The sequence below is a fragment of the Platichthys flesus genome, chromosome 11, assembly GCF_949316205.1.
Source record: "Platichthys flesus chromosome 11, fPlaFle2.1, whole genome shotgun sequence".
NCBI classification, from domain to species: domain Eukaryota; kingdom Metazoa; phylum Chordata; class Actinopteri; order Pleuronectiformes; family Pleuronectidae; genus Platichthys; species Platichthys flesus.
Genome location: NC_084955.1, coordinates 15,855,426 through 15,878,443, shown reverse-complemented (window position 1 = coordinate 15,878,443; position 23,018 = coordinate 15,855,426). Strand labels below are relative to the sequence as shown.

The window sequence follows — 23,018 nt, the reverse complement described above, 5'->3', positions numbered from 1 at the left end:
AATTTTTGGGTGAACTATCCCTTTAACAGTATAGCCCCCATTACCTCTTACACATCGCCTGCATTGTTTGTTGTGGTTTGGTCTCCTTGTGGTCGTTTTGTGCCTGTTTGTAAACATCCAATCATCACTCTGACACCGCTGTGGACATTTCTCATCTTCACAGTCCCTTACATTTATGTGGTTTTTTGTAACGAGGTATTCATCCTCAGCCTGAAGATGACTCCAACATATTTAAGTATAGAAACACAGACACACAGAATCTTCCAGTTTGGCGGTTTATTCAGAATAATAGGCTTCAAATATAATGCAAGCAACCGATTTACACACTCATGATTGCTGTCCTGCAACTCCACCCTCGGCACGGAGGTTGCCTTGGGAGAGAAGAGTTCATTCACAACATTGACTCACGCAACATTTTGACCGGGTAGAGGAAAGGAAAGAACTATACACTCTCTGATTGCTATGACTGTATGATTCTTGAGTGGATGTCTGTTTATTATTTGTTAGCACTCTCACTTGAACACGCATTCCGACAACACAAACTCACAGCCGGCAGCATCCCAGATGGACGCTACCACCACACACATAAAACATTCACACCCTCCAGGAACACAAAAATAAAGAAAATGCATCGAAATCACCTGCAGATTAGCTTCACGACCAGTCACACTAAGCTTTATGTATCTTGTGCTATGCTGAAAAAGAGAAATCGCTGCCTCGTTGATTGCTGTAGAGGATTTTTACTGTTGCAGCGGCTGGTAGACATTTTACTGAGATGTCTGCAGTGTAGCTTGTAGTGCGGAGGAAAGTTTTACTGCATGCTTTCTTTCACAAGAGGGAGAGAAAGGGAGGGCTGAGGTAGTGGAGGAAAGCTGAAGGCAAAAAAAGGTGAGAAATGAATAAGTTCGAAACAGGTTGTTCAAAAGGCACTTGGAACATCAGGAAATGGTACAAATTAAGGTGAAATTAAGCGGAAAACTGTTTGGTTTCAGGTCAAAGGTACATACTAGTGTGTGTGTGTCTGTTTTTGTAACCAACAATAAGGCAGGTGAAGAATAAAAGCCCTTAAAATATTTGAAGATTAAACAATAAAGCCTATTTTTGGATAAATACTTCATGTTGGCAATTAAAACCATAGTGATTAAAATGACAAAAAAGGCATCTCAAGCAGATGTATAAAAGTGATGCATAGCCATCAGAGCAAAAAAAAAAAAAAAAATGCCAGTCAGTGGTTCACTAAATACAAAAAACCCTTCATATTAATACTCCTCACAATCACTCTGGGTAGAGCTACAGTTTCCTAGTGGTCTTAGATCCGCACCCACCGGCATAGTGGTGTGTCACATTATCTGATTACGCTGTAGAAGCAGGATAGTGGTTTCATTTCTGCAGTCCAAAAACGTCATCCCCCTGTGGAGATCATGTAAAAACCCGTACAGATTTCTTTAACTAGATTCAATTCTAGCGACATATTCCAAACCATTTAAAGTACAGGATTTCAGGGCTGATCATTGTGCAGGTGCATCCAACAGCAGCTGCTCGCACTCATCCCAGGAAATCATCAAGACAAGTTCATTTCCAAACAAACTATGAAGAACAGCTCCACATTTCGAAAAATCAGTCCGAATGATTTCTAAACATGGGCTATAATCTTGATTTCAATGGGAGTAGTGTGTTCCCAGGTTTTACCAGTGGACCGACGCCAATATGGCTCAAGAAAAAAAAAAGAAGGTTCCTGTAGTCTTTGTGAGAACCACCCATCATTTGTTTCTACAGGTCATTTACACTCGCGGCTATTTATAAAAAAAGAAAGGCATATTTTGTTGTGCATAAAATATTCTCATTTCTTGCCATCAAAGTCTATTTGCCCTTCTCGGGTTGTGTGTACATCAAGCTTGAAAAGTGGACTGTCTATGTAGTGTGTGGCGAGAAATGACAAAGTGGACAGTGGTCACTTCCTGAAGGGTAGATGGAAGTTCATGAAGGATCAAGACGCCCCCTTCAGGTCCAGAGGGGATCCCAGTGCTGAAATATTCTCTCAGTGCTATTAGAAAGGACAAAGAGTTTCATTTTGAAAATGGTCATGTCTTTCACGTTGTGGTCTGGGACGAGGGGGAGTTGTGGTCTAAGGACAGGTTCACTTCAATAAAATGTTTTATGAGATATTCCTCACTGTTTGGAATTGTAAATAGAGTATTGCCCTAGTTTAAGTTCAAGCAAATTAGTTTTATTAGACGTCTGCCTTGTGTAATTAGTTTTTTTAAATTATGTGTATCTTTTAACCCATCCGTTTCCTATTGAGAATAATAAAGTACTGAATTTCAGAATTAGAAAGAACCAGGACTTTGGATTGTCATTGTAGATTAGGATTTCGTCAGAGCCGGAATGGAAAGTTATATCATCCTCTCAACCAACTTTCGTGTTGGGCATGTGGGTTATTTAAAAACTTAAAAGCATGTGAACCTGTCCTTTAAGGGGCCTTCTGTGGATCATTTCAGGTTGAAGGACAGCAGGGGTCGCTCCTCTCTCTTCTGCCATGGACTCTTCTTCTCCTGCTCGCCGTCTTCCTGTGGTACATCATCATCTGGAGATACTGACATCAGTGTGTGTTCAGACTGGAAAGTCACTCCCTCTGGTTTTGGCAGAGGAGGAGGAGGAGAAGCAGGAGGAGAAGCAGGAGGAGGAGAAGGAGGAGAAGGAGGAGAAGAAGGAGAAGAAGGAGAAGAAGAGGAAAGTGATGGGGGTTGCTCCTGTATTCGTACCCCCTCTACTCCTTTACCCTCCACATCCCCCTGACCCAGTTCTCCTGTTTGACCCTCTGCTTTGTCTGACAGGACAGGTCCTGCATTCATGTCCTGAGGGCTGCAGCTGGATGTCTCCTCCTCGCTGCCTCCTCGATCCAGATCATCCACATACACCAGCTGAGTGTAGGTCATGGCCGGTGTTGTGCTCTTCGACCTGTCTTTCTCAATCCTTCTTTCCTTCCGCACTACGTCTCTCCCCCTGCGCCCCGCCCTCGGCTCATTCAGGTCCACGCCAGAGTCAAGACTGGCATCGTTGCCGTTGCCATGTCTCCTGCCTTGCTGACCTCCTGACACTGGCATGTTGTTTGGGCACCCCGCCCGCTGGAGGTCGATGTAGGAGTGGCGAATGTGAGCATTGGAGCGTCCATCCAGTGAGACAAACCAGGCTCTTGGGTGAAGAAGAGGCTTTCCTCCTCTGAGCTCCATTAAAGTCTTTTCAGCCCACAAGGTGTCCTCACTGTTTATTTCCACGAGAGATGTTTCGCCTAGAGCTCCTGGAATAGACAGAGACTCAGTTAGGCCACGCCCCCCTTGGTCACCCTGCTGGCTGGGACCTGGCGTGCAGTCTGTGGAGGCTTGCCCCAGGGGCTGCTGGGAATGTGAGGCATTGAGCTCTGCCTGGATGCTCTCCAGGTCACTCTGTTGGTCCGACTGCAACAAGAGGGCCTGACCGGATAGTGGGTGCTCCCCAGGAAGGCGCATGTAGTGTGCGGGGATCACCAGTGTGGGGCGCACCCGCGGGTATCCTTCTCCCCCACTCAGGAGGTCCACAGATCCACAGCAGAGCAGCTGACCTGGACGGGAGAGCAAAGGAGGGCTCGGGCGCTCCAGGTGGTCCACAGACCGGGACAGAAGGTAGTCAGGAGCCCTGCACTCAACTCCTTCCACTCTAATGGGGGAGTGGGGAGGAGAGGAAGGGGAGATACAATCAACCATCCCAATATTGCTCAGCTGGTTAGTTGACACCTGACCATGATGTGTTGACGAAAAGGCCTCTGAAATCGGGTTGCTGGACGAGCAGACGGAGGTGTATGATTGGCGGTAGCCCCGGTCTGTCCCGGCCTTTAATTGGAACGTCTCCACAGACTGCCGGTAGTCTCTGCTGCGAGGCGTCAGGTTGCCAAGAGATGAGCCTTGGTGGCTGTTGCCGAGAGAGGAGCGGCTGTGTTTGCTGTGATGTATTAAGCTGTGCTGACGCTGATTGTCTTGGTGCTCGTATGAGAAAGGCTTCAGCATCGGGGTGGTCATGTCAGGCTCAGTTGCTGTAGAAACAAGCTCCAGCTGCACCTAAAAAACAGTAAGAAAATATTGTTTATTCAAATTAAGGAAAGTTTAATTTAATCACAGGGAAGGAACAGAGAGACAGATTTTTGAAATATCCATAGGGGCTTCATCTGCCAACCAAAGGCTTGTGGAAAATCCAGAGTCAATACAGCACTTCCCTGGAACTAAGTGGGATATTGTCACTCTTCTTGACACACATGCGGCAACATAAGGAGTTTGAACCAGGCCATCCAGGTCTCAATTCTAAAAGGTACTTCCTCCATTTAATATCTACATTAAACATTAGTGAATGAACTGTTATCTGAATGACAGACAGACCTCATTGCTGATGAGGTTGAGGTGGGACATGGAGGTGGCTTGGTCCCTCTTACTACTGTCCAGACTGGAGGACAATGTGAACTTGTGTCGAGACCCTCGAGGCTTCAAACAACGACGCCTGCACAACACAGAATAAGAGCAGAGGTTTACGAATAAATAAGAGGAATCAGCTTCTTACATAAACAAACTTTTAACAATTAATTAAAAAATGAGCTTTTATAAATTGAAAACAATCAGATGAAACCTTCCTTGAGTGCTTATAGTTGCAGAACAGCAAAGTTACCAAACTAACAAAGTACCAGTCTGCTTTAAGTGAGCTAAAATCTGCATTACACCATTTGTGCTGCAACCAGAACAAACAGCAGCATGACATACTATTCACAACTTCGATTTCCAATGGTATCCTGATGAAGAATACGAAATTTATAAAAAGGAATGAACCTGAGAGTTTAAACCTTTTCATTATGTTAATGTTTGTTTTTTATTTTGCAGAAACAAGTGATTCAAAACATTATTGTTCAGTCTTGAAACTTTCCAAATAGTAAATATCCTCCATTTAGGGACAAATCTGATGAATCTCTGACAGTCTTAAAGATCCAACATATTTCTGTAGAAAGGTTGTTTTGCAAACCTGCAGTAGTACAACAGAAGGCACAGCAGGCAAAGCAGAATGAGAGCCATGCCTCCCAGTATGGCCAGTAGAAACACAGTGTGGTATGTGCTGATATCCTTTGCAACCAACGGATCTGTAAGAAGGAGAATATGAAAGTGTTTGCAAGACTGACTACTCACAGTATACATCGTTAGCTCATGCCAAGGTATGTTTGATTTCATTTATGTTTTTTCTTACAGTTACTACTTCAAATAAAATCAGTGTCAAAGTGGTTTATCACCTGAGTGCAGTGGCGACATGGCGGCCACCCAATATCCTAGCTGAGGAGCAATGTAGGTCAGACTGAGCTGGTTGCCTTCCTTCTGCACATGACCCCAACTGCTCTTTATCCAGGCGCCTGCAAACACACACAGACATGAACTATCAGAGCTTGAAATCAAATTCTCAACATTTATTCTTTGTCAGCGCCAGGTTCACTGTGTGAAGACAACTGACATGACCTGCACGAACATCCCGCCTGACTCTCAGTAACTCAATAAAGACAAAGCAGCTCTCCACTTTACTCCATTCATCTACGTAAACTAGTTACGTTTAAGGCCAAACTATTCAATAATGTGACAGAGGTAAACTCAATTAACAGGGTCAACGCAGGGTGGGTTCAATCTAACACTTAAAAAACAAAAACACACTTAGATCACCACACAGAATGACATTTAACACTATATTAAAATATATATCTATATTAAAAAACAGTTTTATTATCAGACCCAACAAAGTTGAATGGAAAAATATTGTCGTGGTGATTATGGCAAAACAAAAATATTGTGTCAAATTTTCTGTCTCTGGTACTGTTACTAAACCCTTTGAAATGTTCACACCATGTTTCATCCATAACAACAACTACAACACATCCTGTTCCATGGCCCAATTCTTCCCAGCACATCATAACCCGAGAGCTCTTATACACGCAGTTATTGGACCGAATGAAAAAAATCTTGGCCCGTCCCTCTGACTCAGATCTGAAATGGGTTCACTTACATCATGGCTCATCCCTCCACAAAATTCCAAAGAAATTCGCTTGAAGTTTTTGCCCAATTCTGCTAACTTACAAATATACAACGAAAACCATACTTCCCTTGTGGAGGTAACTAGTATGCATAATATCTGCAACTAAATACCCAGCCAAATATCATTCATTGTAATTTAATTAACCAAATTAATGCAACATGAATCCAGTTAAGCATTTGAAAATAGATTAAATGATTAATCCATCTAATTTAATTAGGTTTTTCCTGACAGCCCATTTCAAGAATATGAGCTTCCTTCCATGCTACAGGTCTTGTGGTGGTGCTAACTGAACTGCTCCCCATCTCCCACCACCACACCCATACACCAAAAAAACTAAAACAATCCCACTTGTACTCTATAACTTCCCCCAACAGCCCATAATTTGTTACAATAACACAATTTATGCAACTAGCATTATAGCCTAGAGCCAGATCTTCTACAGCCTTATTTTTGCTGAAACTGAAGTTAATGCTTTTTCAGACACAATTTTAGACAAAACCTGGAGATACCCTGATATGTATCTGGGAAACCGCTGATTCAAGCTCATGAATGTTAGAGAGGAGAGAGTGTTGTGGCAGTACCTTTCCACAGGGAGGCAGCGCTTTCTATCAAATATCACTGGGAGCCAATGAACAGGAACACAATGGCAGCTCCAACCATGCCAGTGACAAAAACAACAACAAAGCCAAAATCACTGACGGATGGTTCACAGTAAATCTGCACCAAGAGGAAGCATTCAGTTGTGTCTTTACCCTGCCCCTCCTCTTAAAGTCTCAGGGTTAGCACGGTGACAGCTACTTTGTTCCTATGTTTATTTGTAGTTGCACAAGAAGAAGTCAAGAGTCAGCATCAATCTTCAAGAGGGAGGAAACAAAACAATAAGGAGAGGATATTCAAAGAAAGAGAAATACGTAAGGAAAGGGAAGAGGGGGGAAAAACAAGGAAGCAAGAGTTGACAAGTGGAAGGAGAGATAAGGGAACAGGCAACAGAAACAGAGGCAGAGAGAAACTAGAGAAGCTGTGTGACTCAGCATCGCAGGCCTGCACGCACAGACACACACAGCCCAGCTCTGCCCAGCACTTCCCAGTGTCATTCTGGTTCTGTCTTTTCCACAGGGGGGGCCCCATCTCTGTGAGACTGACCTGTTTAATCACGACATTTAATGACTCTGTTCCCACGCCTCGATACAATACAGCGCTGACAGTCTAACAACTGCTCAGACACAATGCAAACATCTATAATGTGAATATAGTTTGCATATGACTTCTGCTTCAAGGCCATTCATGCAAAGTCAACACAGCTGACGATGGGACTTTTTACTTCAGCGCTTGCATCATTCATAGATCGCCATCGGCTCTTCCCTCGTTTGCATCATCGTCAGACTCCTCTCAGCATGAAGGTGTGTCTGTTTATGAATAACACATAAGAACTTGATCTCTCTAAATATGACATCATTCAGCCCAAAGCTCACCTGATGTCTGAGAAGTTGTCAGTTATACAAGAGAGACTGGTTTTTGTGTGCGTGTGTGTGGTCCATGTGTGCACTTTGTAAACAAAACTGGCTTCTTTGTGAGGAAGCTTTTATCAGCCTGAGGTTTTCCTCCAAAAGGGCACCAGACAGATATTAAAGTTTCTTCTTTTTGTGTGTGTTTTATCCTCAGTTTTAACAAATATAACACACACACACCCAATACCACTCAATCAGGCGTCAGGTCTTTCTGTTGTGTAACTTATTTGGTGGGTTGCTAAGGAACATGAGTTGTGGCCAGGAGAGGGGTCCAGAGATAGCTTCTGTTGTGGAAATACAAGTGTTTGTGTGTGTTTGTGTGTGTGTGTGTGTGTGTGTCTTCATTCAGATTTTATCAAAGCCCCTTTTATAAGCTCTGAAAGTTCTTACGTTTTAAACTTAGCCCTGGAATCCTTAAAAACCATCACAAGAGAAACCCTGGTTGAGATTTTAAACAAACCATTGGCCCAATAAAGCTTTGCTTTCTTAGCAGGAATATTATAAGGGGATATTTGGAGAGTTACATGTCGGGGATTAAACATGTTTAAAGTGGAAGACATTTATGAGGCATGCAGGGGTATACTTCAGTCCACTCTGCTACAACTGTTCTCTGCCTCATTCAGCTCCCCTCAACTTGAAGACATCATATTTTGAATTGTTCCATGTAAAAAGTGATATATTTTATAGCATAGTATAGTATATTTGTCAGACTGGTAGACAGAAAAAAGTTAATATTTACTTCACAACCTGGTAGTGACCAAAACCAGAGCTAATAGAAGATTGGACATTGGTCCCGACCCACATCTTACTGTGTGTACGTATGACTGCTTATTTATGCTCCATAGCTGCCATTTAATACAAAAAAAACTGCTTCACAACAAAGTTGTCAATAGTTCTGCCCCAAATGTCCCCAAAAATGACCTGCTGCAGGTTTAAAAAAAAAAAAAATATGACTACCAAAATTGCTCCACATTTAGCTTTTGAACTACAAGACGATTACACGACTAATCTTGTCCACTCTAGATCAAAGAACTCAGTACTTTTTTTGTTTCCCCAGAAGAATTTTAATAGGCCCTGCACTCGAACAGCACGACTGTAAAGTGGGGAAACAGTAGATGGGGGAATGTAACACTAATGTACACAGAGCGCGGGGCTTTGTACTGCAGACACATCTGACTGGACTGATGATCTAATCGCTGTCTTTCAGCTCGGCCTGTCCAATAGGAGCTGGGCGTGTCGGGGTGCAGGATGTCTGACAACACAGATTTAGGACTGTTGAAATAAAGCTTTGGGTCCAGAGAGGCTTGAAGGGGCTCGGCTATAAGACTACAAATTTGTACGCTCTCCATATTAAACTGTGTTTGAGAAGATTAGGCATCCACGGTCCAATCTTGTGATGTCTAGCAGTACTCTTGTTTTAATTTGCAGATTAATGTGGTGCGATATTTCGGAAAAAAAACCTTATGAATAAATTCATTTACTCTGTTAATGTTCTCGTGGTTCGAGTTAATGCTCCTATTTTTCCCAATTTTCACAAAACATTTACCAATGGAAAGCAAGCCTCATCACTGTAGTTAATCATTGACTGCATTGCAGGCTCACAACAGTTCACTTTGTTCTTCATAAAGAGTGATACAAACTCAAATGTAGAGGAGTAAGTATTTAGTGCTCAGAAAGTCAGAAGAAGCTTCGGTGTTTGTGTCAGTACATACCCAAGCGCGGGTCAAATCTCCAAGCAGGGATGTGATCATTTTCCTTCAGGCCGCTGTCAGCCGGCAGGGGCACAGACACCGTGATTGGCTCATTCACCTGCAGCTCCACACCGTCACTGGCCAGTAGATGAACAGAGATGGCTGCCACTGGAGTCAACTCAAACTTGTTCTCAGCTCCTGTGAGAGAAGTAGGGAGAGTATAAGAGGGAGAAGCATGTACCAAAAAGGAGCCCGAGTGGGAGTAAGGTGCACAGGAGGGGGAGCAGGGATACGAAGTTGGCAGCAGGAGGGGGGGGAGCAACATAAAACAGCTTAGATAAAGGAGAGTTGTCAGGGGAAAGACAGACAGGAAAGAAAACAAAGGACAGACAGGATAGAAGGAAGTGTGCTGCTGAGTGAAAAAAGAGAGTGACCAAGGTTGGAAAGTGTCACAAAGCAGAGCAAGTATGTCGGTGCTGCCTGGAGGGAGATGAGAGAAGACGCACGCTGTGGGGAGGTGGAGCTTTTGAGAGGTATTCAAGCTGAAGGACACACAAAATCATACGACACACATACAAAGATGCACCAAAAACGTGGATGCTTGAAAGCATGCAGACAGGGGTCTTGTGTTATAACAGTGAGCACACACAGGGGTTATTGTGTTTCAGGAGGTCAGAAATAGAGGCCTCTCCAGGGTAGCGTCTCTCTGATGTACCTCTGCTTCTACTCTTCACTCCACATCCCTTCCCAGTAGTCTTCTCCCCACTGTAAACAATGCCCGACTAATGTGGAGTCTTAAAACTGCTTTGTGCTGTTTGCCAGTTGCAGCCTCACCTGTGCCGTTGCCGCCGAGGACCTGCAGGTGGGGGAAGTGCTGGATGTGTGAAGGGGTGCTGGCCACGGTGAGCAGAGCGGTCAGGTTGGCATAGGAAGTGTTGGCAGGAAGACTCAGGGCTCTGCGGGGGAAATGAACGTTGGGCTGACGTCTAAAACCTGTGGAGTCAAAGAAACACAGATATCAGAAATCCATTGACATCTTTAATTTATGGTGTTCAATTTTTAAACCTAAACAAAGAGGACATGAACAAAAGTAACGTGTCGAAAACAAACACGGAGCATGGCAATTCATTATTTTGCATCTTAGACCAAAACTACAATCACTTATTCTTCAATTTGTCTTTTTATGTTTGACACATAGCTCTGCTGACCTAGGAAGACCACAGCTTTATTTTTTTCTGTCATCTCTTCTAAGCGCTCTCTAATGTAGGTATACAATTTCCTCTAAAAAATATGTCCATCCCTCTATCATCTTCTGCTTATCTGGGCTCGGATCATGGATGTAGCTGGCTAAGTACGGTATCCCAGAAATAACTCTTCCTTGGTTGGGCGTGCCCGGAAAACCTCAGAAGGAAGGCAGGCAGGATTTATCCTACCTAGAGGCCTGAACCACCTCAACCGTCCCTTTTCCCTCTGAGATCCCCCCAGATGTCGGAACTCCTCACCCAGAGCCCAGCCGACAGAGAACACTAATTTCGACCGCTTGTATTCGCAACCTTGTTCTTTCGTTCACTACCCAGAGCTTGTTACCATATGTGATGGTGTAAAATTATATATATACACACTATTATATACATACTAAACAGATGTTCTTTGGATTGTAAATAACTAACAATAGTTACTTCTCTAAACTGTTTGGTGTGCAAGATATTGAAGAGTGATTTATCACTTTTCTTGCTGGCTATTGTGTAACTTTATTCTAGTCCAGTTTTATTTTACAATATATAGTCCCCCTTTCACACACACAATCATACAGGGCTTCTATATATAGAACTCTATCACACACAATTCACACACTGCCAGCACAGCCGTCCGTTTCTTGCCCGAGGACGTTCCTCCTGAGCTACAGCCTCTGCAAACTTAACTTTCCATTTCAGTGTCCCTGTTAAATTTAATGGAGAAATCTGAACTCAAATCCCCAAACTTCCCATAAACAGTAAACACATTACACAGCATTTCTCTACTCCTCGTCTTTGCCAAATGTGTTTTCAGAAATGTACTATCAAATCAGGCTTAATGGACGTAACTCTGGATCAATGCAGTAAATATAATGTGTTGTTCTCTCAGCCACTGTGATGCCTCCATTTGATATTTTGCCAAGCCATTAAATGTTTCTTTTTTCATTTTTCTACATCCCTGCATGAGACCAGTCTCTGTTCGCCATTAACAAACGATGGATGAAGAGCAATAAACAGTCAAATCTGCATGTAGCTGGACTCAGCAAGGTGATGTCATTGTGGTCCGACTGTGCCGAGCACACATTCCTGAGCAGTGAGACACAGATCCAGCTGTATATGAATGTTCGCAGTGTTTGTGTTTCTAGTTCAAACTCTACATGAAGTCTGGTTCTGCAGCACGACCGGATCTTTTAACTTTGGTGTTTGTTCTTGTTCTTCAAATTCAGGTGTAATTCTTCCTCTGTGGGTGTGTTGGTGAAAGAAAATGACCAAGTTTCTGTTCTTTGTATGATCGCTTCCTCAACTCCTCTCTGCTTCTTTCCCTCCACTTTTCTTTCACCTCATCTGTTCCTCCTTCTGTTGGACACTGTGCAGCCCATCCCCCTTTCTCCCTTTCACCCCTATTCTCTCCAACTACTCCACCCACAACCTCACTTCCCAGCACATACTGTATCATCCTCCTCCCGTTCAACGCCCCGCTTTTATTCTCTCTCCTCGTGCCACACGCCAAGTTTATGACCCCCCTGGGCGCCTCAGTTCACAACATCATGACAAACAGCGTGTGTCGAACAGAGAGCACACGTAATGCTCCGCTCAGGCATTTACTGTAGGCAGGAGATTTTACATGTTAATGGCGTCTGTGTTTTTATGTATTGTGTCCGATGTTTCTTTGTAAGACAGCACAGCTGACGTGTTAAATTACTCCCGAGACACACAAAAGACCGAGCAGATGAAACAACCAAATTGATTTTGCCTGAGTGAGAAAGCCTTATCTAATATAATTACCTTAACAAAGAGTCTGACTAACAAAGACAGACTCTGAATGTATATTTTTATGTGTGGTGTTTAGAAAGAGGAGAGAATCTAATCAATGAGATCTCACGTAACAAAAGGCTATATAATACAGAGTTTAATTATCTCAACTTTTTTTAATTAAAAAACTGTTTATCAGTATTCATTCTGATTGTTGGGCAAAATACTTAGAGTCTAAAGTCAAATTTAAATGCAGATATTAGCCAGGTTTAATGTTTGCCATCTCAGTATATCTGATCATAAGCTGCCTTCAGACATGCATTGAAAAAGAGATCCGACACCGGTTTGTTTGTGCTGTGAATAAAAGACGTTCACCTACATGAAGTCAAACACCAGGAAATTGGATCTAGACCTTTTCCAGTTTGCCTTGCACATATGAGGAAAGCTGCAGGAGATTGTACTCATGTCAATATGCTGTAAATTTGAATATCGTAGCTCAATGTGTACGCAATGTTCTGCCTCCAACAGGCTCTACCCAGATGTTACTTATAGCCTGAATGTTGCTGTTTTCGTGAACTCATTTGACCCGGAAAAATTCCTGCTACGTCCATTACATTACATTATATTTAGCTGACAAATAAGTGCATTCAACCATGAGGATACAAACCCAGAACAACACGAAACAAGAAAGTACAATTTTCTTCCTCATACGTGAAAGGCAAACTCCAGAAAATGACCTAACTTTCCAGACATTTTCTGGAGTTCATGTCTGGAAACAGCTTTAAAATAGCATGTTGACATGATGGTGAATGGGAAAGTAGTCCAAGCCTGTGTGTATACGCACGTGCACACACACACAAAGGTTTTAAATATTGTGGCTAGTTGGTATCTCAAGTAAACGCTGTATTTACCTTGTAGGCCTGACACAATCTCCACCACATCTTCATACACCATCAGAGTAGCAGCTCTTTCTGGGAGCAGGTCCAGGCTGATGGAGGAAAACACTGGAACACAAACAGAACCACACACTTAACACACATGTACACACTGCATCAACTGACAACAAACATTCACAATCAGATAAGAAACATATTTGTTATCTACCTGGCCACTTCAGAGAGAGAGACCACTATCCAACATAACAAGTCATTAAACAATCTTTATGCATTTTTAATAGTCCAGCTTTCATCCTGTCCGCTGTGCGGGACACAAGTCTGACCCAGCAAACTGCATTTCTTTCCTCTCCCTTCCTTCCTTTCACTCCTCCATTGTTCAGAGCTGGTAAGCGTGTTAATCCAATTGGCCGCCGTTCCGTTGGCTTATGATAACCACCCTACTTGAGTGCCCCCACCGACAGCAACATACACACAGGCACACACTCCCAGACACACAGACACACTGTACTCTAGCCTCACGGGAGGTGCTTTGTATACGAGAGTGTGTGTTCCTGAAAGGGAGGCTTAAGCATCCCCCTTGCTGGGCTTTGGCATCTATTGTTATAAATTAGTAATGGAGCAGTCCACTTATCATTAGCTCCAACACCTGGCACAAAGTCGCACAATTTTTATTTCACTTTCATTCGTACACACACATATACACTCACACAGAGAGGACAGAACACATGGAAATCAATAACCTGCCAGCCAGCAAGGCCATTCTAAATGTGGGTATTTCATAACATCCCGTCTGTATCTGTCCTAAAATATCCAGCAATCCCTCTCTCATTCGCAAACGTAGAAAAACATTAACACACAGACACAAACATACCAGGTAATCTAGAGGGAGTCCAGGGTACAGAGTTTGGCACATATCCCTGTTTAGTTGCAGTGACGACCAACGGTGTCCCGAGGCGGTAGGGGAAGCGCAGGTAGGTGTTGCCATCAGCTGATGAGGTCTCCGTGGTTACAGACGTGTGGTTGGCGAAGAGCTGGATAGCGGCTCCTCCCAGGGGCTGGTGAGTGCTGGCATCGCTCAGGTGAACCTTCAGAGTCACCTCTGTGAACAAACAGAGCGTTTACTGAGCCACGTACACAGAATCTGTTTGTTCTGGCGAGGAGAGGGAAAAACACTGCAGATAAATTCAGAGCCACCATGACAGGGAGTGATGTTTAGACATAAAACACAGCGGTGTTGTAATTACAGTCATCTATTTCACTGGGTTTGTTTTGGTGCCAGGCCCTTTGCCTCTAAATCCACAGATATGACATTCCGAATCCCGGCCAATCACAAATAGACGGCCATCTGACCATTTCCTGGACTCTTGCCCATGGCATTTCCCCTCTAAAACAATGGACCATTTCCCTCTGTCAAAGAAGCCTTGGACCAGAGAGGAAAAACAACCGTGCGTCAGGACACTTTCTCTAATGGAGATGAGGAAAATAAAGTCTTACTCAGACTGCCTGTTGATTGAAGAAAGGCCCATAGAGGAGCGGTGGACTACGTTAATTACAGGTTACTCAAAAGGGTCTAATAAACAAAAAGTTTAACAAATTGTTTGTTAGAAGTGCAACAAACGCAGTATAATGCTATGATTTAAACAGAGCTAATCAAATACTAACTATGACTATAAATGTATATGTATAAGTCAATCAACAGAAAATTAACCTGTAACTGTTTGGATCATAAGTTGGCTTAGTTATTTTACAAGAGTGAGGAGTTGCTGCTTTCTTTGTCATGTGACAGCAAACTGGTAAAATATACTAGTAAAAATATATTTGGGCCTTTTAAACAGTTTTCTAACATTTTGGACAAAACACAAATAGAATAGGTAGTTCTAGCTGAAGTAAAAAAAAACATAACATGTCATCAACTCATATCTTCGAATTGCACAACTCGTCTGCTGCACGCAGACCAACAGGAAAGCTATGGGGCTAAAACAATACATTAGGTCTATTTTTAAGTGTAAATAAAGTTGTGTAGGTCCATTATGAAATAGGACACACTAGGGTAATTAATAGAAAACACGGCTGCATATTTATGTGGAATTTCAAAAATAATTTCAAGGTGTGTATTTAAGGCCCGGGTCAGCAAAAATGTTGACCTTCATTCTGCTTCTGTTGATCTTCACCTTGGAATTTATAAACGGCACTTGGCCTTCCTCTCACTTTTCTTAAAAGACAGGAGACCAACAAAAAGACAGAGCCAGACTTTACACTGGTCACAGAATATGGTTCAATACAATAGCTGAACCCAAGGAAAAGAAGGCTGACATGCTGTTTTTAGATAAAATGTTTACACTACTTTGTGTAATCTGCTTAATTTAATTTCAGAGTCTGATTTGTTTGTAGTTTTTTTACATGGGGTGTCGAAGGAATCAATCTGGGAGAATTTGGTCCTCAATTTCAGACACTATTAGGGATTTCAGGTATCTTGAATCACTAAAACTCAAAATCCACTGTCATCCATCCAAATATTTCACTACATTTCTCTCAGAATAGCTTTTGTTTGAGACTTCCTAACATTGCAGTGCCAAACAATGCATCTACTAATCCTAACCCTACTAACCACCCTGCGAAGCCAAAAGTAGTTTTGTAAAGAAACTGGCAGCTCACTGGCGCTGCCGATGATCATCACAAGCTGAAAAACAAACAAGCCATCTATTTCTGCCTCATATCCCCAAGGTATGAAAAAAACAAACCTGGTACAAAAACATTATTATTCAAGAACAACCAAGGCCCATGCCGCTTCTGTTCCTGGACGCATGACATTTGTGCTCCCCGTTTATGATTGACTGCCGACTGACCCATGGTAACCTATCAATTAAGGCTGAAAGAGTAGTCACCTCCATCTCCCTTGACCTAAACATACCCACCTCCCCCATACTCACTGAATTTGGTTGTACCTCTTTCGTGTAACCCCACCCTCCGTGACACACGCGCTAACACATACATACCGCTGGCAAGGCTAATCCCCTTCCCCCCACACAGAGATCCTGCGGTAAGCGAGGAACCACTCTGACAATATCTGGTAAGAGTTCAGCCCGAGTGCAGGCTCCACCTAAAAAACTGAGCGTTGCACAAAATGATACGTTTGCCTGGCAGGATGTTATGTTGTGTTCTGTAGGCAGTGAGGTTTGGCGAAGCGACGTGTCGGCCGCAAACGAAACACATCATTACCCTAAAAGGTCTGGTGTAAAGATGCACTCTGACCCTTCACTTCATTCCTCCTCTTTATTACTGTCATAGCAGAGAAAACTAAAGCTGGATTTCCCCTTGACAGAAACTCCCCACTGCATGAGGAGCTGGTGTGTGTGCGCTTGAGAGACCCTGACCTCACTTCCTGTCCCACTCCCACTGATATGTTCTTAGGGGTACCAGCTGTGCTCACTTTAGAAGATCTCCCCTGGGAGACTCCAGACATGCACACTCAAATGCAACAGTCCCCTCCCAGTCCTCATCCAATAAATCAGTACTGTGGTGACATCATTGTTAAACAAGCTCAGAGTCTTCTCTGTGCTCCGACCCACTGGGGAGAAGATGGTTGGCCTGAATAATGAGGAAAGACTTTGATTCTGCAGCTAAACCAGTAACTCCATAGCTGCTTCTCAGAATTTTTTTGTGAGTAGAAGTACCATATGGAGGATAACGGCATCAAAGAGAGTTCAGCCTGACCGACGCTGCAATCTCAGACCAATTATCTCGGACAACAGCAGTCAAAGCAGCAGGGTGCTGGTGTGTTTGTATGAGAGTGGAAATACATGAGAGGAGGAAGCAGTGAGGAAAAAGGACCGGTGTGTGTCTGTTTATCAGCCCCACTTCAACCTGAGTTAAGTCATGGTCATGTATAAATCAGAAGCTAGACGGAGAAGAAGCATTTCTACCCTCGTGAAAGTGAGCTGTGATAAACTGGAAATGCATGGAATGGCCGGCCTCCACTGGGTGTGTGAAGGGCTTTGGTGTTCTTCCAAACAGGGGGGGGGGGGGGGGGGGAGAGACAGATGCTTTCTGCACACAAGGCTAAGTGGAAATCTTGCTTATACACAACACTGAGCATTAAAGGTGTAGTTCCACTAGTGCTTGCTGCTCATTAAAATCAGTAGCAAGTTAATGGAGGTGAAAGTGATGCCAGTGAAAATATGATATAATGAAATTAATCAAACACACAGTTTACAAGCTGTAAAAGAAGAAAAGGTGTTTTATGATTCCTAGACGATTTAAATTCTACCATCATATGCTAACTATATTATGTTATATGTGATAGCTCATACACTTACACAGAAGGAGAATTTGTGAACCAGGAAGAGTTTCTATCATCAGAGAAAGTAGAACTGTTCCAAGAGGTCCACTTGTCCCAGAGCAGATTACTAATGTGGCACAAGAATCTGAAACAACTCTAAAGTAAACAGCTAAAAATGTCAGTTTTTATGTAAAGTAGGCAATATCATTATAGCCAATGAGGGAACTCCATAACTCAGCTGGCCAAACAGTGGTGTAACTCCATCACTCGGCCACTAGCATTTGCATTTCAGGGGATGACCTCGCTGTTGCAGTCTAGCCAAATAGTAGCAGGTATTAGCTCTGAATTACACAGATATGTCCAAGAACAGCCTGTTCAGTCAGGAGCTGATAATAAGGGAAACAGAGAAAGTGTCAGTTGCTACAGTTATTGAGTTTCTTGTATCTACAGAGTTTTTAAGAAGTTGGGAAAAGTGAAAATATGAAATAAACTGACATGGAGTTTCTGAGAAATACTTACAAAAACAATTTCAAGTCCTAATTTCAAGTCTTCTTCACTTTGAACAGTTCAACATTAGAAATCTGCTTCTTATTATGTAAATACTTTTTTATACTAGCTTTCACTTTTAAGCAGCATATTGATTTAACTAACTGCTTTCATTTTTAATTGGATTAAAAATCCCTTTGTTTTAAATTTAAAACTGATGATGAACAAAACACTGAATGCTATTAAATTTCCTCGAATCAGCAGTTACTCCCAAGATTTGATCATTAGAAATACATTGCATGCGCCGTCGTGGAGAATATCCCAGTGATCTACAACTGAGTACCAGTTTAGTTTTAGGATATTGTGATTACGATTCAGAGTACACCATCTGAGGCCGAAACACAAGGTTGAGCACGAGAGGAGCCAGAAATCATGTGACAAAGAAACAGACACACTGCACTGGGGGAGTCTGGAATAAAATAACACTAGATAGTTGTTTGAGTAATGAAGTAAATCAATTAGAAAACGATAAACAAAGCATTTTCTGTATTTTACCATCCCACAAACTGCAATTTCACAAGATTAGATCAACCAGTGTCCGCTAGCCGGTATCGGACCATCACAGATTTATTGACACATGTTGTCCAACACAAACCTTACAATGTAGAAGAACGTGCTTGGGGTCATTTAGCAATAGCATCCTCATATAGTTTATCTAGCAGCACACGCTCAGACCCCACTGTTTACAATACTGTCAGCACTGCTTGCAGCACATGGAGCAGAGAACACATCACAGAGCAGACAGTGGTGCAGACTCAAGCAATGTCTTCACGGTTAATTGCTGCGTTGTTTGTGAAATACATTATTGGAAAGTTAAAGACAAGCCCATTATTTCCCTTATCTAAAATTATTTATGTACACACAGCATATAAAGTACAATTGGTGTAAGGGTTGGCCCTATGATGGAAGAATGGGTCGGGCACTTAAAGACAACATGATCCATCCCTGCTGTCGAGCAAACAATCAATTCATCATTTTGAGCACCACAAAAACAAAGCCATCCAGTTCAGCGTTGCGAGAACTACAATCACGCATGCCTTATAAACCTAAGGCGCCAACAGTCTGTTGTTTATGCTTCTGGATTTAATAACTCGTTCAGCCGCAGCAGAAGAAAAAACCCAATGACTGGAGCCATTTGTTTACCATTCATATGACTATCAAACGTCTGATTTGCAATGTGACGGTCTGACGGATAAAAATAGATGTGAACAGGCATAGTATGAATCATCGGCAGGAACAAGGGACGGGACTCCTGAACGTGTCACAGCAAGAAACAGTTGCATAGGCAAAATGAGGCAACAGAAAAGAGGACGCACAACTGTTTGTTAAAGCGCTGCCAATCACAAACAATATCAATAGCTATCAAAAGCTATCAATAGGCGCTCGGCCTGCTATTTTCCCTCACCTGGATTAAAAGCAAGATTAGATAGCAGTGGTCAATTCCATTAACTCAGCAGGGGAGTCGGCAATTAGGTTACATCACCAGGCTTAAGAACAAGTGGACGCTCTCCATCTTACCTCAGTTAACTCCAGTCTATATACCGCTCTGTTTAACATTAGTGGTTCTGCTGTTCGGCTCTTGGGCTAAGGAGCAAGTGGACACGGCCCCTAAACTCAGTGCCTTCTCGTGACCTGCTGGATCCTGGTCAAAGTGGGCTGCCGCTGGCCCTTTACACCAGCATCTCATGATTAAAATTAAGCCAGGCTAGCTGATGACAATGTGATTTGATTGGTCTGCTTCCCGGCAGCCCTTGCACAGCTTCAGCAAATGTTTGCCTGTTGGAGAGGCAACGCCATGCCTATTATGGGCAGCAGTAATGCGAGTGAGATCTATATCTGCGGGTAGATTGTCTGTCTGGCTCCAGTCATCCATACAGTCTGCTGGACAGACCAGGAGAAATCCTCAGTATCGACCCGAACACCCCCCCCCCCCCTTCTCTTGGGAACAAGTGAAGGTCACTCTGGGGCAGACTAGGGGAGTGGAGAGAAAGAAATGGAAAATAGGGAGCAGGCAGACGGACTTCAAAACATTGCAATCTCATGGATTCTCCAGAAATTATACCTTGTTTGGTTTTTTCAACATTACACAGAGGTTCTAGTGTATCTAGCTGATTATCATGCCTGATGACAAGCCTCAAGACATTAACTGCTTCAAAAAGTCATGAACTTCTTATAAATGATAAAACTAAGTAAGGGACTAAGTAGCCAAGTTAACTTTAGAGACAATAGGTGCTCATTGTTGTATTTTCCAACTCTGGCCAATTTACAGAGACAGTTACTCCATGTTTACATTCATACTCCCACTGTAAACACAGTTGCGGGCGCGAGGACAAAATGTGGGTCGGCCAAAAATGAAGGCGAAGACAGACGGCAGAGTATGAGAGCTTGTGACTGAGAGATATAGTGATGGATAAAACAGATGTGGTTCCACTTCAGCAGCTCCTCTCGACAGAGGCGTCTTTCAAGCGATTGACCGAAGGAGATTCCTGCAGATTATCCTGATTCGTGGTGGCTATGAAACGCTGCATGTGTCTGCTGCTGCGGTGACAGGATACCCTCTGAAAACAGACCCGCTCAGATCTTCAAAAAGTTGGTGTGCAGACCTCACCGAGGGGAAGACAACATGCTCACTTATCACATCTCTGTTTTCATCACAACGCCCTTGTCATCGTACTTTATTTCTAACTTAAGTTGTCATGTTTAGTGCATTTTGTGGTTGCAACTTATTTTTAGAAGCCATTACTTTTTGTTGGGATTGTTTGTCCCTCAAAAGTCTATATGGTATATAAAACATCAGGAACCCCAAAACGCATTGGTAACTATACAATGACTTCTTATAAATCAGATGATCAATACCCCAAATTAAAGATGATGGAAAACAATAATTTAAGTACCACTTATAATCCTCACAAATTTGAACAAGATAGAAATTGTATGAGTCATTAAAGGTCCCATTATTGTTTATTATCAGTGTAAAGTCTCCATTTGCTCCATAGAGAAGGTTGAGCTTTTCAACTTTTCTTTAATTAAAAACATTTTATTTTTCAAATCTGAGGTAGATCAAATTATGTGTTATTCATCCTCACGTTTCACAATGTTTAAGCAATATATCAAACATATATTGGACTACTTATTGGTATTGAAACAACCTACCTGGTTAGGGTTAGGTTTTTTCACCTTTTCATTTTACTTTGTCTCATTTATTTTTACTGTCATATTACTGCTGATTTGAACACCACCTAAACGTGGTTGCCTGGCCTCCTTGTCACTTTGCTTCCTGCTGATTGTTATTTCTCTCATCCTTAATTTTCTGGCTTTGCTGTCAAAATAAGTGCCATATAAACAAACTTATTGTTATATTATTATTATTATAAAAAACACCTTGAATCCCAAATGCATCAGGCCAACATGATAAACAGTGCAAGCTCTGCAGACCAGATGCAGTTCACATGTCCTGTAGATGTTGACCAGTGATGCTTGTTGGATAGAGAGAGAGAGAAAGTGTGTTTACTGAAACACAACAGCTAAAAAGAAGACAAATCCCAGCAGCTGCTCCTCGACACCAGGATGTGCTCACTCACTAACAACACGTTGAACTACAGTAACTAAACCAACAGCCCCTATTGGTTTTGAAATATTGTCCAGGTGTATGAAGACAGGTTTTAATACAAACCCTTGAGAGGTGGTACGTCCTCCTGTTCCCTCTGTCTGTATGTGTGTGTGTGGGGCTAACCCGCTAACGCTAAGCTACGTTCAGGTCACATCAGCATCCCAGCAGCTAGCGGCACCATTAGCCGCCGCTAACAGCCTTTTCCAGGGCAACGTGTGAAAACACACTTTTACCTTCGGTGGCCGAGTCCTCCGGTAGCGTTTTGGCGGCTGCTTGGGAGGCGAGGTATCCCACAAGGCAGAGAACCAGCGCGGCTCCGGCGCGGCTCCGGTCCGCAGCCCGCATCGCTGCAGATGTGTGTGAACGCAGGTTAAATGAAAAAAACTAAGTAGAAACCAAATCTCCGGCTTTTTCCAAAGTCACTGACCGGACACATGGGCGCACACACGGTTAATTCCACAAAGAAGGTCCCGCCCCATGTCCGGCAGCCGCAGCTTTCCTGGGTGTTTCACGCCGGGGAAGAGCGCAGTGTGCTCGGTGCTGTCGTGCATCACTAGCCCTTTGGCCGCTCGGTTGATTTTTTCATCGACTGTCCAGAGTCATGGAGGAGGACGGCCCCGCTCCTCTGAGCCTCAGGCCAGAGAAACAGCACCAACAGGCGGCTTCCTCCACACGCAGCACCGCTGACATCCGCGGACCCTCAGCGCCACCTGCCGGCCAGAGGACAGTTTCTTTCAACTTTTAATTTATATAGTCAACACACAAGGAAGGAGCCCATGCACTTGATGATTGTTTTATATTATTATAATAAATAATAATAATAATAAATCGGGACTTAAGGGCACTGAGAGTTGATATATTGTTTAATTGTCAAATCATTTTGATAAAATAAGATAAGATAATGATTTATGTATTAGTCCCTCAATGGGGAAAATTGCACTATTACAGCAGCAACAGTCAAAAATAAACATCAGTAAGTAATAATAAGTAACATGCAATGTGTAAGGATAATAATACTTAAATGTAAGGAAATATAAAAAATATTGAAGATTTTGAACAACTTTAGGTTTGTGTTGATTCACCACAGATCCACAATCTTGACACAGAGATTTGGGTTATTTTTTTCAGTCATAGGCCAGTCAGTTTCTGTTTTCTTTAAAAAAGATTTTTTTCTACCAACATTGTAACAGTAATAAAAAAAAGGATTTTGAATCGACTGTTTTGTTTACATGTTGGTATTTCTAAGGATCTCCTTGATCGCAAATTGTAAAGGCTACACACAAAACAACAATGCACTCTTTTAGATTTGGGATTCTCTGTCACGTGTAGCCACAGCAGACACATACCAGCATGGCCAGGTCTTAAAGGGACAGTTCACCCAAAAATGTAAATTCAATCATTATCTACTCACCTC

The 23,018-nt window shown here is 42.8% G+C and overlaps 1 protein-coding gene across 1 annotated transcript; it reads right to left on the bottom strand.

The window, feature by feature from the left end:
- Window positions 1-261: 261 nt before the first annotated feature.
- Window positions 262-22,449, bottom strand: fam171a1 (family with sequence similarity 171 member A1). The gene is made up of 9 exons (XM_062399140.1): window positions 21,838-22,449; window positions 14,041-14,268; window positions 13,185-13,277; window positions 10,121-10,279; window positions 9,308-9,484; window positions 5,300-5,416; window positions 5,038-5,152; window positions 4,407-4,524; window positions 262-4,091 (listed from the first exon to the last, which is right to left on the bottom strand). The coding sequence occupies exons 1-9, from the start codon at window positions 21,947-21,949 to the stop codon at window positions 2,490-2,492; spliced, it is 2,721 nt and encodes a 906-aa protein (XP_062255124.1). The 5' UTR covers window positions 21,950-22,449; the 3' UTR covers window positions 262-2,489.
- Window positions 22,450-23,018: the final 569 nt, after the last annotated feature.

What these genes read in the sequence shown, in the direction of transcription:
- fam171a1 (XM_062399140.1), bottom strand. Translation starts at nt 21,949, where the DNA reads ATGCGGGCTGCGGACCGGAGCCGCGCCGGAGCCGCGCTGGTTCTCTGC. An exon ending in GATTGTGTCAGGCCTACAAG is followed by an intron (nt 10,280 to 13,184) that starts GTAAATACAGCG and finishes TTGACTCCACAG; the next exon opens with GTTTTAGACGTCAGCCCAAC. An exon ending in CTTCTGTTGTACTACTGCAG is followed by an intron (nt 4,525 to 5,037) that starts GTTTGCAAAACA and finishes TGTGTTGTGCAG; the next exon opens with GCGTCGTTGTTTGAAGCCTC.